Source organism: Vicia villosa, linkage group LG5, assembly GCF_029867415.1.
Source record: "Vicia villosa cultivar HV-30 ecotype Madison, WI linkage group LG5, Vvil1.0, whole genome shotgun sequence".
In the NCBI taxonomy this organism is placed as follows: Eukaryota; Viridiplantae; Streptophyta; class Magnoliopsida; order Fabales; family Fabaceae; genus Vicia; species Vicia villosa.
Genome location: NC_081184.1, coordinates 47,713,319 through 47,728,825, shown reverse-complemented (window position 1 = coordinate 47,728,825; position 15,507 = coordinate 47,713,319). Strand labels below are relative to the sequence as shown.

The 15,507-nt window shown below is 37.7% G+C and overlaps 1 protein-coding gene across 8 annotated transcripts; it reads left to right on the top strand.

Annotated features, from left to right (window-relative positions):
- The first annotated feature begins 200 nt into the window (after positions 1-200).
- Positions 201-2,825, top strand: LOC131606595 (uncharacterized). 8 transcript variants are annotated; one of them, XR_009284908.1, is made up of 5 exons: positions 202-441; positions 1,217-1,269; positions 1,368-1,741; positions 1,830-1,934; positions 2,635-2,825. XR_009284908.1 is itself a non-coding variant. In XM_058878797.1 (4 exons), the coding sequence occupies exons 1-4, from the start codon at positions 1,565-1,567 to the stop codon at positions 2,636-2,638; spliced, it is 315 nt and encodes a 104-aa protein (XP_058734780.1). In that variant the 5' UTR covers positions 201-1,564; the 3' UTR covers positions 2,639-2,825. The 8 variants fall into 8 exon arrangements, 5 of the variants coding, with proteins under 5 accessions (XP_058734780.1, XP_058734779.1, XP_058734777.1 ...); XR_009284907.1 differs by having other exon boundaries at positions 204-441; positions 1,223-1,274; XR_009284906.1 differs by having other exon boundaries at positions 206-441; positions 1,217-1,274.
- Positions 2,826-15,507: the final 12,682 nt, after the last annotated feature.

Sequence of the window (15,507 nt, the reverse complement as noted above, 5' to 3'; positions counted from 1 at the left end):
ATTTTACATCAGACATTTAATTCCATAGATGGGAAAAATAACACGGTGGCAGTTTTGTAAATAAAACGAAATTATGTTATAAGAGATTTTACATCGGTCCATTAAGCAACCGATGGAAAATGTTTTTCTTCATGGGCCTTTATATCGGTCCGTTAAAAAACCGATGGGAAATGTCTAACAACACGGGCCTTTACTTCGGTCCATCTAAAAACAGATGGGAATTGTCTCCCATTATTTTCCCCTAAAACCCTAGCCTCCTTTCCAACACAAAATATTTCGTTCTTCTTCTGCCATACAAAGCGACCTGGGATCTCCTCCCTTCGACCTCCTCCAAGCGACCTCTTCCGACGACCCACCCTTCTCCGGCGACCCTACCTACGACAACAACCACCATCCTGCCGTCACCATCCTTCTTCTCTCTAAACTCTTTGCGTCATCCAGGTTTTCCCTTCTTCCCCAGTTTTAATTTTAAAATTCTTGAAATTTTTACGAAGCAACTTTGCCCATGGATCCATGCTTGTAAGCGAAACCCTCTTCTTCTTTTTCCTTTTTTCCTTTTTATTTTAGTTAATTTCTTATATTAATTTTTTAATTATAAAATTCTGTTAAAAAGATTGAAACACTGAAAATGATGAATATCGACGATTTAATATCGTTGAAGACTCTGAAAAGGTCAGAAGGATTTAATAATTGTAATACAAAAATGTCAGATTTCACAAAACTCTATTCTACCTGTCCCGTTTAAGTTTGATTCAGATCTACCTTTGCACCATTAGATTCTGCTCATTTTTCTACAGTAAATCGGTGGTGGTGAGATGCTTTCCATCTTTGCATTTTTGATATTGATCTTGATATTTAGTTTCCTCTAGATCTGAACATTTGAGTTTTCAATTGAACCTAGCTTTGTGTGAAGTGTTAGATTCATTCATTTGGTGAGCATCGTTATAAAGTATTGAATAAAAACGAGGGCTTCTATTTCTAATGGTTATTCTATTTCTCGATTACTTTTTTTGTCGGAAAAGTGTTGAATCCATAGCGTAGAACTGTTGAAGGGGAAATCATGAAGTTTAAGTAAGTGTTGTTTGTTTGGTTCTCAATTGGGTAATGAATAATTAATGTTGATAAATTTGTGGCTATCTCTGTTTGGTTCTGCTTGTCTCATTTGTATTTGTGGGTGTGATGATATTTCAATACTAACCTTAGCTTTTGGCTTTAGTTGCAGTTTCAGGGAGGCTCTTACCAAACCCTTTATACCGAAGAAGTTGTAGAGTGAGGTTCTGTGTTATTGTTCTGTAATCTAGGGGATTCTTCTCTATTTCTTTATATTACAATTCCAGTTCTTATCACTTTCCTTTGAATTTTTGCAGGCCAAGGATCAGGGAAATTGTAGAATGGCTAGTGGAAGTGATGAAGAGAAGGAAGATGACTGAAATGTTGAGATTGTGGGGAGATGTAATGTGTCCAGGTTCTGTCTAGACGTCGTGACATTAACTTAAACAACTACTCCATTCATTTATAGCTATGTATATCCAAATTGAAAATTGTACCTCTTAGAAATGATTTTATGAATAGATCTTTACAGTGGTTGTCACAGATTTTCATGATTGTATATAAATGTTTAGATTTCTGTTTGTTTGTTTTGTTTTGGGATTGCCTCAATAAATGGCTTGTGCATTCATTTATTGGAGCCTTTGCAAGTGCGTGTTGTTGGAAGTGGCCCTGCCAGTACACTATCGGGAAGGTTAGTTAACTATGAACTTTTTAGGTTTTTTCTTTTGAAATTTTAAAATGGGTAACTAAATTGAGTAATTGGATTGCCTTTGGTTTAGATGTTGAAGGCGCACCAACAAGCACAAGTTGATAACATTGATAGGTTGCCTACACCTTTTGGTTTGGTTCACTCCGGTGTTGCACCTGATCACTCTAAAACAAAGGTATATTTTTACTATTTTATTTTGCTGCATTCAATTATAATTGTTGAACTTCTATAATTATTTCCGGTTTAAATTTATTTACTTGAGTTTGTCTACTAGTAGTATAAACACTTGTGTTTTGATCGGTTCCTTTGGATTGATACAATAAATTTTAATATGTACAATATTATTATATTAGTTAATAAAATAAATATACATATTTTTGTTTACAGAAAGAGTGTTTTTATACAAGACAAGCAAGGTATGCATAATTTAATCATTCATGTACACAATAGATCTAAAAAGTTCACATTGTTCATTGCAAAATAGTGGTCCATAATTAAAGTTGATTATTTTTATTGCATTGAACTAAAAATATTTATAGAAGTGCCCCATAATAATTATTATGTCATGCTGCATGTTGGTTTTAGTCTTCATTATCACTTGATATATTTAGTTTTTGTTTCCACTAAAGAAATGAGTTTCAAATATGTATAAGGAGAACATGAAGATGTTTTTATGTTCTATTAGAATACTACTATATGCATATTATTCCTTTTTGCAAATGAACTCATCACAAATTTGAAAGTTGTATGGTGATGGGATGTAATTGAATTTAGGGGTTATTTTCTCATAGTAGTTTCATAAATAGTCAAAATGAATAAGTTGAAACTAATGATTCCTATCAATTATTGATATGTTACTTTGGTTTTTGTTGCAGGTAACTTTTCTCTTCGCGTTTGTGAATCTGAAGTCAGGATTTAAGTGCACGAAAGGACTTAAATGGTTGGATATTTGTTGTTTTGTTATTTTGTAGTAGTCCACTGTGTGTAAACTTTCTTATAATTTTGTACATTTGTGTATCCTAGATTAATACTTTTGTAAAACGGTTCATTTTGAAATATATATATATATATATATATATATATATATATATATATATATATATATATATATATATATATATATATATATATATATATATATATATCCTAGCTATTTGGTGTAATAAATTATCATTATGTGTGATGTAGGCAAAATATGAAAAATAGCGACCTAACTTTGGTCTATATGGTATTGGAAACATATGAAAAATTAGGTAAAAAAAAACACAGCAAAAATAGAAAAAACCCCTAGAATTTGCTTAAAAGTATAAAACATATTACATCGGGCCATTGAGGAAACAAATGTAAAAACATATACATTACATATATATTACATCGGGCATTTCGTGAAACCGATGTAAAAACTACATATTACATCGGTCCGTCGAAGCCACTGATGTAAAATGTTGCGGATATTTTTTTTATAAAAAAATTGCATTATTTTTCACATCAGACCTATGAACTCAACCGATGTGGTATGATAATTTTCACATCGGGCCTTGGCCCGATGTAAAATGTCTCAGACTTATTACATCGCCTGGCTTTACATCGGGCCCAGAACCGATGTAAAAAGCACTTTTCGGCCGATGTAAAAAGTACTATCTGCACTAGTGATTGTTTTGATCAAGTAGATAGTCTATCTTGCTTGGTTTTGGACGAGGAACATGATGGTGCTCTTTAATTTCATTTATTTTTGTTCTAAGATGGTTAATTTTGTGATGAACACTAAGAACCCTAATTCTGAATTTGATCATGAAATCGTGTAGGATTGATGAATTGTGAAATTGATTGAGGGTTATTGATCAGTGATAGTGCATAAACAAGATAGCAACTCAATTTTTCATTTATGATGCATGTATGTATGAGTTTGAAGTTCATGAGGCTTACCTTCAAAAACGGCCAAACTGAGAATCGAATTCTGCAAATGAGAGGTTCCAGATGTTGTTTCTTGATCTGGACAGCTTCAGTGGACCTTATGGAACATGTTTGGATGATTGGAATGAACTGAAAATCTCTGGACCAGTTGGTGATGCTAGATCTGCAGTAGGGCTCAAGTGAGGATCAAGCTTGGTGATTTTGGAGTTACAGGTCGGGGATGATGATTGGGATAGTTCATATATGGTATATGGGATGTGTTTGGATGGTTAGATTGGACAGAATTGAGCTTGAATGAAAATTGGCATGATAAGGCTTATGTTATGCATATTTGAGAAGTGAGGTAGTGATTCTGAGTTCTTGGTGTTTTTGGGGTGTATGGATGGATCAGACACATAACATATGATGTTTATGAGTTGTGGGAAGCATCACTTTGCTCAGAACTTCAAAGGTTTGGAGGTTGGGATTTCTACCTCACTTTGAAACTTGAAACTTGCAATTCAAGAAAGAAGAGAGAAAACCTATGATTGTGAGGTTTTGGTGTGATTTGAAGAGTGATTTTCACCTCTATTTATAGGCCAAGGATTCTGAACTCCAAGCTTTGCAAGTTGATCAAAGAATGGTGATTTGGCATTTGGAGATAAAATGGAATCTTTACATTTAATGCATGATGGTTAAAAGTGACTAAACCATGGTTAAACTTCAAGCTTCTTATCCTCTTCCATTCTGATCTTCAAATCAGAAAATATCTTCAATTATTGTCTTGATGCATCATTACTTGCATTATTTGGCAAAATGGTTCATAACTTAGTGAAAATGGCTTGAAATTTCAAGTGAAAATGATCACTAAATGCATAATTCAAAACCATAGCTATGCTCCATATTTTTTCATGATCTTCGACATTTTGGAAAGCTCATATTACACACTTCAAAACCCTAGTTGAAAGTTTCTTCAAGACCTTTAAGGAAATGGGTGAAAAAGATCCATGAACTTTGAAGAAAATGAGGTTTTAAGTGAAATTTTCAAAAGATACCAACTTTGAAGCTCCATATCTCTTAAATGGTTGATCTTTTGAAAAAAAATTATATGTGACAAAGTTTTTCATTGGATCAAAATCTACAACTTTTATGTTGGAAGTTTTTTTCAGTTTGTAGGTGAAATTTTGAGAAATTCCCTTCCAAAGTTTGGAAAAAACCATTGAAAAACACTTAAAAATTTTTCTAAGAATAAAAGTCAAACTTTGACTTTTTGATTCTTGATTGATTTTCTTGATTTTTCTTGATCAAATGACTTCATATATCATATATTGATGATTCAAAACTTTAAAAGTCAAGGTTGACCAAAATTCCCAAAAAGTCAATGGTGATCTTGTGCAGTTGACTTTTTCAGACGAATCGCGTTTCTGGAGATGTTAAATGAACCAAGCTATCCTCACCAAATGAATGGTATGAATGGATCATATTGAGTTATTGGAGGACCTTGAGCCATGGTTTAAGTTATGGCACCATGTTCTGATTAAAAAGTCAGTTGTTCAGTGAATTAGGTCAAAAACCCTAATTGTCGACCTGATGAAATTGATGACTGTGGATCTTGAATTGAGATGTAATTTCCATTGGATGTTGTCATAGGGATTATTTGAAGATGATTGAAACCTTTGATTGACTTCCTGGAGATTTCTAGGGTTTCCCAAATGTGATCCCTGATTTTAGTCCCTGATAGTTCAAAAAACCCTAATCTGATGATTTGAAATTTCATTGTTGATCAGTCCCTGTGTTGGAGATGTCTTGAGTTAATAGATTAGGCCAAAATGATGTACTTGGGGTCTTGAGGTCATGTCCCAAGTCATTAGGTCAAATCCTGAGCAAAAGTCAGGGGTGTGCTATCTTCAGTCAAAATCCTAATCTGGTTGATTCAAAGCCTCTGAGCTTGTTGAAATGAATCTTTGAGGACCAGATGTTGATTGTTGATGAAGATGGTCCTTTTGAGATGAAGGGAAAACAAAACCCTAATTGATTGTTGCTTGTACTGATGAGTGATTTCTTGATTAAATCCTGCTGAGTCACAAGTAGCAAACACAAGCTATGCAATTTGTTAGAGATGCAAATGATGCATATGCTATGATATGAGGTGGTATCTTAGGTCGAAAATTGGGGTATGACAGTACTCCCAACGCCATCATCCCTCTCCTCATTCGGGCTCAAATGGCCAACTTCGACGTCCTTCGTATTTTGGTCGACCAAGAAAGTTCGGTAGACATTATGCACTCCCAACTATTCAAAACATTACAGTTGGACTACCGCCACCTTACTCCCCATGTAGGCTCCGGCCTTCAAGGTTTCAATGGTACCGTGACGAGACAGTGGGGATTCGTCGAAATTATTGTCTCGGTTGGGTCGGCAGAAAGCGCAAGGGCCATCAAAGTCCAGTTCTCAGTCATCGATTTCCCCTCGATCTACCAATGCATCTTGGGATGACCCACGCTGGCTGAACTAATTGTCGTCCCCTCGACTGTTCACCTCAAAATAAAGTATTACACAGCTAAAGGGCACGTTGCCACGCTCCACGGAGACATCTAAGCAGCCAGGAGATGTTTCGAAGCATCCGCTAAAGGCCTCAACTCAATAAAAACAGCCTCTCAAGACAAAGCAATGACCAACGCAGGCTCCGAGCCCAACAAGGGACCTCTTAGAGGCTAAATTCATATCGGAAGCCAAGTATACTACTTGGCTCTCCAATGTTGTACTAGTGAAAAAGCCAATGGAAAATGGCGCATGTGCATTGACTACAGCGATCTTAATAGGGCTTGCCCAAAAGATGCTTATCCTTTACCGAACATTGATTAATTAGTAGATAATTCCGCCGGTTTTAAATTGCTATCGTTTATGGACGCGTATTCTGGGTACAACCAAATACCCATGTCTAAAACGGACAAGAAATATACGGCTTTCATGACCGAATCGGGCAACTATTACTACAACGTAATGCCCTTCGGCCTAAAAAACGCTGGGGCAACGTACCAGCCAATGATTAACAAAGTGTTCCAGAAAGAAATCGGCGATATGCTCGAGGTATACATGGATGACATGATCGTCAAATCCCAAGAAGAAACCGATCACGCACTCCATCTCAAAAAAGTCTTCGAACAGGCCCGGTTGTGCAAAATGAGATTTAACCCCGAAAATGCGCTTTTGGAGTCCGAGCTGGTAAATTCCTCGGTTTCTACTTCACAGAAAGAGGGATTAAAGCGAACCCAGAAAAATGCAGGGACTTCTCGGACTTCCCTACACCGAACTCAAAAAAATCTATCCAATCCTTGAACAGAATGCTCGCATCACTGTCCATATTCGTGGCCAAGTCCGCCCAACACGCTCTCCCCCTCTTCAAACTTCTACGAAAGGAAGCTGCGTTCGAATGGACAGACAAATGTGAACGTGCCCTCTCCCATCTCAAACAAGTTCTCTCATGCCCACCTGTCCTCTCGAGGCCCGACGTCAGGGGAATCCTTTACATATACCTAGCCGCCACCAAAGCGGTCACCGCCGCCCTCATCCGAGAGACCCCGGAAGGGCAGAGACTCATCTATTTCACGAGCAAAGCACTCCAAGGCCCCAAGGTCAGATACCAATAGAGCGAGAAAGTCGCACTCGCGCTAATCAACGCGGCCAGGAGATTAAAGCACTACTTCCTGGCACACACCATAGTCATGCGTACCGAGCAACCTATAAAACAATTGCTCGGACGTCTCGATATGGTCGGAAGGATGCTCCGCTGGTCGCTAGAACTTTCAGAATTCGTCATAAGGTACGAAGGGAAGAAAGCTCTTAAAGCGCAAGTTCTAGCGGACTTCGTGGCCGATATGGCTTTCCCCGAGACATCGGCCTGCGACGCCAAGAAGTGGACCTTGTATGTGGACGGAGCTTCGAGCCCGTCTGGAAGCGGGGCATGTATTATCTTAGAAAACGGAGAAGGGACCCTGATAGAAGTATCGCTTTCCCTGTCCTTTCCCATCTCCAACAACCAGGCAGAATACGAGGCACTGCTCGCAGGATTACGTCTCGCCGACAACCTTGAAGCCGAGGAGATTGAGGTATTCACCTACTCTCACCTGGTAGCGTCCCATATCTCGGGTGAATATCAAGTCAAGAGCGACCATATCGCTGAATACCTAAGCCTCGTGCACAAAAGGATGGCCCGATTCAAGAATGCCAAAGTAAGGCATATTCCAAGGGAGCACAATGCCCGGGCAGATGTTCTATCAAAACTAGCCAGCACAAGGAGAAAGGGTGGTAACAAATCTGTGATCCAAAAAATATTACCCAGACCCAGCACCGAATCTCCGACCGGAATAACACACGTAAACGCGATCGGAGACGCGTCCAACTGGATGACCCCGGTATACAACTATCTGACGAATAAGCTCCTGCCAGATGATCCTAAGGAAGTCGCCGTAATCAGAAGTAGGGCTTGCTCGTACGTCCTGGTCGAAAATCGATTATATCGACGAGGGTTCTCCATCCATCTCCTCAAATGCGTTGACGAGGGCACGCCCCCTCATGTACTTCGGGAAATACAAGGAGGAATCAACTCCCATCACCTGGGAGGGAGATTCCTCGCCAGGAAAGCACTATGGGAAGGATACTACTGGCCCACCATGCAACACGATGCCAAGGAATACGTAAAGAGATGTGACAAATGCCAGCTGTAGCGGGGAAAATCTGAGATCGAAGCCATAAAATTGACTCGACTCGATATTTCGTTTGAAATCGCCACCGCGCTTTATTTTTTCAAAGGAAAAGGGAAAAGAACGAAAAATCCCAAGTTTTGTTTTTAAAACAAGAAAGAGAACTCAGGTTCGGGTGTTGATTATACAAGGGGAAGGTTTTAAGCACCCCTCATATCTGTGGTACTACACAAGAACCTTTTTGAAAATCTGTGTCGTGTGTGCTAGAAAAAGGGTTTGTTTTATTTTTAAAACAAGCTCGGAAAAGCGTTAAGCTTTGTGCCTACATACCTCCTCGGTGTAATGGAGAAGTCTGAGCTAATGTAGTTCCGCTTAAAGGGAAAAACGTTTTAAAAACGAATAAACACTTTATCGTCGTTGGAGAGAAATACTCACCCATTGATCTTGAGCATGAGAACAAATGAGTTCTTTGCATCGCAAATGAAAGAAGGGCTCCAACTCGGATAAAATCAACAAGTATGCCACTAGCTCTCTCACGCGGAAAAGATCTCATTATATCAATCAATTTCAAAATCGTGGGGTATAACCACTCGTTTCGACGATTAATAGTGTCTAAACTTTCGAAGAAAAGGCCACTAAGGGCAAAAGATATTTTTTAAGAAAAAGGTTTTGAAAAGATTTGCAAACATAAGAATATTTTGAAAAAGGGAGAAGATTTTGAAAATTTAAGAAGTGGGAGGAGATGAAGAGGCTATCCTATTGCGTAAAATAAAAGCTAATGAAAAGAACGGTCTAACCGAAATAAGAAGCCAACACTTGACATTGTAAGTCAAGGTAGATTTCCCTTCCTTTGGAATATCAATACTAAACCAACATTATCACTTGGGGATCCAGATGAACTTATTGTCTTAGCACCACTTTGCATTAAGCACATTAAAATTCTGACAAAAATCGGGCAGAGTAACGGCTGTTTTCGGGTAAAATCCTTATCTCAATGCCTTGGAATTAACCATCAAGGACTTTCAAGGAAATACCTGCACATACAAACAGACAACAATCCAATGCCAGACAGACAGAGTAACAGCAGAGTAATAACAGAATAGGGGGTCCAGAGGCACTAAGTCCATAAGTCCGAATCTCCAAAATGCTCAGGATAGTAACCAATAGTCCAAAAGAGCCTTAAGAGTTTTTTAGATTTTGGTTGATTATTAGTGTTTTAGCATAAAAGTAAAGTATGGTCCAAGTGGACAAAGAGAAAATAGCGGAAACATAAACATAGTGTCCAAATGGACAAAGAGAAAATAGCAGAAATATAAACGTCCAAATGGACAAAGGAAAAATAGCGGAATGTAAACATGATGAAATGATAAAATAAAGCGGTAAAGCGAGAAATATAAAGAGCAATATAATAAATTGCGGAAATTAAAGTCAATTGTTAGATGTTAAAGATAACCATCTTGAAACTTGTCAAGTATGTTATCAAAGTTAGTAGGAAAGATCGATGGTGAGTGAAGGATGTTCTCGGATTTAAATTCAATGGACATTTATCAGAAGCTTGATAAAATCATAGCGACTACACGATAAACCTCCATAAGTCTTAAATCAACCGCATACAATTCTCTTCCATATTTGATCTTTTTTTATTCAGGACACGAAATATTGCGCTATGTTAAGCAGATCGCCAAGTGATTTATGTAGAAATCACCCTACAACGAGGCCGGTCAAAACTTTATGTGCTAATGCATGCGAGAGAAATGATATGTAGATCATTCTCCGAAAGCAATACCGCACGAAAAGAAAATAGGTAACGATCTAGTCTTTTCCAAGAATCCATAAGAATTCTCAAGGTATTAAGACTTTCATCGATCAAAAGAAAAAGAAATAAAAGATGGAACCACATTCAAAAGCTCCTTTCATCCATAATTTCAATCACGTAATATTGCGGATTCGGATTTTCATCCTATCGACGCCCTAAGTCCATTGATATTAAAGAGAAATGAGGCCTCTAATTTATGATTCAAAGAAAATAAAAGAATGGAGTAGAAGAAGAGATATTGAAAAACACATCACAAGCTCTCACCAAATGGATCATCGAGTATTAAATCAAAAAGAAAATTAAAACTATTTTTTTGATATTTTAATATAGAAAATAAAATCATGAAAAGAACTAATACTAATATTTTTTGTAGTTTTGAAATAAGACATAAAGTCAAAACTTAATAGAAACATCAAAATAAAAGGGAGGTTCAGAAAGAAATACTAGGCCCAAGGTTAATTCATCAGCCCAAGTAAGGGGACGTATGCTGCTGGCCAAGAGTGTGTAGAATTGAAATCTGGATTGGGCTCTCTTTCAAGGCCCAACATCAGATCCAGACAAAACTTTAAACAAAAAAAAAAGGTCCCATGGAGCACTCGGCCGTCCCCTTTCACGCTTCAGTTTCTTTTCACGCTTTTTCTCTCCTCTATTCTCCGAAATCGAAAGTGATGGTGAGCGATTCGGTTCTCAATGAGTTGCGTTTGAATTTCTGTTGAAGGCTCCGATCCGGTAAAGATGATGTAGACGACTGCGGTGCTGTTGTTGAGTGCGAAATCGTTGTGACGAGTTGAAGATGATGTTGACGTCACTGTTTCGGTATGTTGCGAAGTCATTGAAGGATTGTGTAGGTGATGATGTTTGATGATGAGTTTGTTGTTTCGGTTTTGTGGAAGCTGAAGCTATGGTTTAGATGAATGTGGTTTTGGAATGTGTTGGTTGCAAATCGGAGATTAAGGTTGCAGCAGAAGGATTGTGAGATTGCGAGTTTGATTGAAGTTCGGAGGAGTCGATGTGTTGAAGATATGCGGTTCGGTGATAGATTTGTGATGGTGAAGTGAATCGGCAGTGATGTTTATGAAGGATGAGAAGGTTATGGAAGGTTGATGATGTTGACGGTGAATTGGTTTTGCGGTTTATGAAGGTGAATGTAGTTGTGTATGGTGTTTTATTGAAGCTGAGGATTATTGATGTTGTGAATGTAAATTGAAACAGAATTCTGGAGAGTTGATTCGTTTGGTGAAGAAAGTGAGTGAAGGTTATGAAGTTTGGATTATTGCAGAATCAGTTCTTGAAGGCTTATGGAAGAGAAGAGTGAATAAGGGGTGAAGGTTTAGAAGAAATGTGGATCGGTGAATTAGTTTGGAGGAAACTGTGAATGGATTTTGGCAGAACTTCGTTACATTTTTCCTCTTCTTTTTCAGTGTGATCAAGCTCTTATTTATAGATGAAATTTGAAGATGAAATACGTGTGAATTTTTGTTGAAGCGTGTGAATCCATGAAGGATTTGTGAAGGGTGGTGAAAACGTGACTCAAAAGCTCTGCGTTTTGTCCAATTTGGTTTGCTGTGTGAATTGTGTGTGAAGAGCGTGATCCGTGAATTCCTTGGCTTGTGTGGACCCACTCAATTGACTCATTATTTTCCTGCAATTGAATAAAGACAAAAAAACAAAATAATACTAAAATAAAAATAAGCATGGTTAGTGAGAATTTAAAGGGAAATGATTTAGACTTTAATGATAATTCAAAATTGAATTAAAATTAAAATTTAAACCAATATGCAATTAAAATGAAATAAATGTATGATATATTTTTGAGAATTTAATATTTGATTTTAAAATTCAATAAAAATTCAACATGAATTAATATTAAACTAAAATCAATATTAAATTCAAATTTTTGCTAAAAACTAATGAAAGATGAAATTAAATCGAGATATGCATAAAAGGGGATGGAAAAAGTTCATGGCAAAATATTAACAAAGCGGCCTATGATGTTTCACACGATCTTATGGCCTTCTGAGCACAATCTGAAGTTGATCCTTGAAGCAAATTTGAAAATCGATTAAGTCCCTGTCTAATGATAACAAAAAAAAGAAATAAGATATATTTTTGTAATTTTGATTTAAGGGTTAGTAGACATAAAGCATAATCGGATAAAATGCCATAATGCAAATGAAATGGAATCTTAGGGTCAAAAATTGGGGTATGACAGATGCCCCTATTTAAGTTTCTTCGATTTGGAAATACGATGATTGGAAATCTTCGTTTTGACGAAATCGAAGAGACTTAAATATATAAAAACACAATTTTTGAACCTAAGATGCTATGCAATGTTTAATGAATGCATATGATGAGGATAAAACACGGCAACACCGGGGAGGAAAAGGAATTCCACTGGGGAAACAAATGTCTTGCGGGCAGAAATCCACTGGGGAAGGCAAGACTTTGTTGGAGAGACGAAACCTTGGTGGGAAAAGAAACTTCTCTGGGGAAAACATTTTGCACCAGAGAGATTAAATCATCACCTTTCGCTGGAGGTGAGAAAGGGGGGCATCCTCTTTCACTGGGGATGAGAAAATATGCATCCTGAATCAGAATGCCAATCTTCCGTTAACAGAAAACACACCATCGTACCACTGATGATATGAAGAGATTTACCGCCGTACCACTGACGATAACATATACCAACGTTCCACTGAAGGTATTAAAGAGAGATTCATCGACGTACCACTGACGATGAAGAGATGTACCGCCGTACCACTGACGATAACATATACCAACGTTCCACTAAAGGTATTAAAGAGAGATTGATCGACGTACCACTGACGATGAAGAGATGTACCGCCGTACCACTGACGATAACATATACCAACGTTCCACTGAAGGTATTAAAGAGAGATTCATCGACGTACCACTGACGATGAAGAGATGTACCGCCGTACCACTAACGATAACATATACCAACGTTCCACTGAAGGTATTAAAGAGAAATACATCGACGTGCCATTGACGATGAAGAGATGTACCGCCGTACCACTAACGATAACATATACCAACGTTCCACTGAAGGTATTAAAGAGAAATACATCGACGTACCACTGACGATGAACAAAATACACCAACGTTCCACTGAAGGTGAGCTAACAACGTTCCACTGGAGGTAGAAAAAGAGATGTATCACCGTACCACTAACGATAACATATACCAACGTTCCACTGAAGGTATTAAAGAGAAATTCATCGACGTACCACTGACGATGAAGAAAATACACCAACTTTCCACTGAAGGTGAGCTACCAACTCAATAGTTGAAGGTAGAGAAAAATTGAATTACCGCCTTAATGGTTGATGATAAACTACCAACTCGATAGTTGAAGGTAGAAGAAAATTGAATTACCGCCTCAATGGTTGAGGATAAACTACCAACTCAATAGTTGAAGGTAGAAGAAAAATGAATTACCGTCTCTATGGTTGACGATAAACTACCAACTCAATAGTTGAAGGTAGAAGAAAATTGAATTACCGCCTCAATGGTTGACGATAAACTACCAACTCAATAGTTGAAGGTAGAAGAAAAATGAATTACCGCCTCAATGGTTGAAGATAAACTACCAACTCAATAGTTGAAGGTAGAAGAAAAATGAATTACCGCCTCAATAGTTGACGATAAGCTACCAACTCAATAGTTGAAGGTAGAAGAAAATTGAATTACCGCCTCAATAGTTGACGATAAGCTACCAACTCAATGGTTGAAGGTAGAAGGAAATTGAATTACCGCCTCAATAGTTGACGATAAACTACCAACTCAATAGCTGAAGGTAGAAGGAAATTGAATTACCGCCTCAATGGTTGACGATAGACTACCCACTCAATAGTTGAAGGTAGAAGGAAATTGAATTACCGCCTCAATGGTTGACGATAAACTACCCACTCAATAGTTGAAGGTAGAAGGAAATTGAATTACCGCCTCAATGGTTGACGATAGACTACCAACTCAATAGTTGAAGGTAGAAGGAAATTGAATTACCGCCTCAATGGTTGACGATAAACTACCAACTCAATAGTTGAAGGTAGAAGAAAATTGAATTACCGCCTCAATGGTTGACGATAAACTACCAACTCAATAGTTGAAGGTAGAAGCAAATTGAATTACCGCCTCAATGGTTGACGATAAACTACCAACTCAATAGTTGAAGGTAGAAGAAAATTGAATTACCGCCTCAATGGTTGACGATAAGCTACCAACTCAATAGTTGAAGGTAGAAGAAAATTGAATTACCGCCTCAATGGTTGACGATAAACTACCAACTCAATAGTTGAAGGTAGAAGAAAATTGAATTACCGCCTCAATGGTTGACGATAAGCTGCTGAGAACAATAAGTTCCCGCTAAGAATAGGGATCAACTTCTTCTTTAATCAAGGACATGGCTTGAGAAAAGGAACTGGATGCAAACTGTCACTTCTGATGAAGGGACTTACCATTTGCTGAGCTTCTTCCATTTGGATGCAAACTGTCACTTACATTGAAGAGACTTACCATTTGCTGAGCTTCTTCCATTTGGAATCAAGAAGTTCATAAAGTATGAGAGATTATCACTTGATTTGAAGATAAGATTGATGTGTGGAGACGTACAAACTTGTTCAAATAAAGAGGCTTCAATTTGTTGTCAACAAAACATGCTGAGGACAGAACCTGCCCCTTGCTTTCAAGTACAAATTCCAACATAGTGCAATGACAACACTGCCAGGAAATAAGCCTTTCAATATCTGATAAGAACATCAATCACAAATGAATTTTCCATTGTTGAGGAAAGCATAATCCTCAAGAGGTGCAAAATAAATGCCTCCTCAATCTAGGTTTCCCAGCCTAGAGAGGTTCAAAATAGTATTGCAAGAGGCCAAAGTTCAAATCCAAGAACAAACTGGATAGAAACAGTAAAAAAAGACTCTATCCAATGAGGAATGAACTCAAATGGGGATTAACTCCATCCTGACAAGTGAGCTGAGGAGGAACACCGAAGCAAAATTCTTCTCAGTGGGGATTATCAATCTCTGTGAGGAATGTATAGATCATCTTCTTCTTATCAAAAAGATTGGACAACACATCAAGCTCTATTATGGGGAATTAGAGAAAATTTCTTTGGAGAAAATCACCATTCCGAACTTGCAGAGGAAATAAGAAGTTATAATCCCAGCAAACAAGTTAACATGCGGGGGATTTTAGTTCAAAACTCAACACAAGGTGAGAAAGAAAACCCAACAGTCAACCGTTGTCTCGAAACTCCTTGGTAGAGAGTGACATACTCTGGACTAACCACGGCAACAACCTTTGTACTT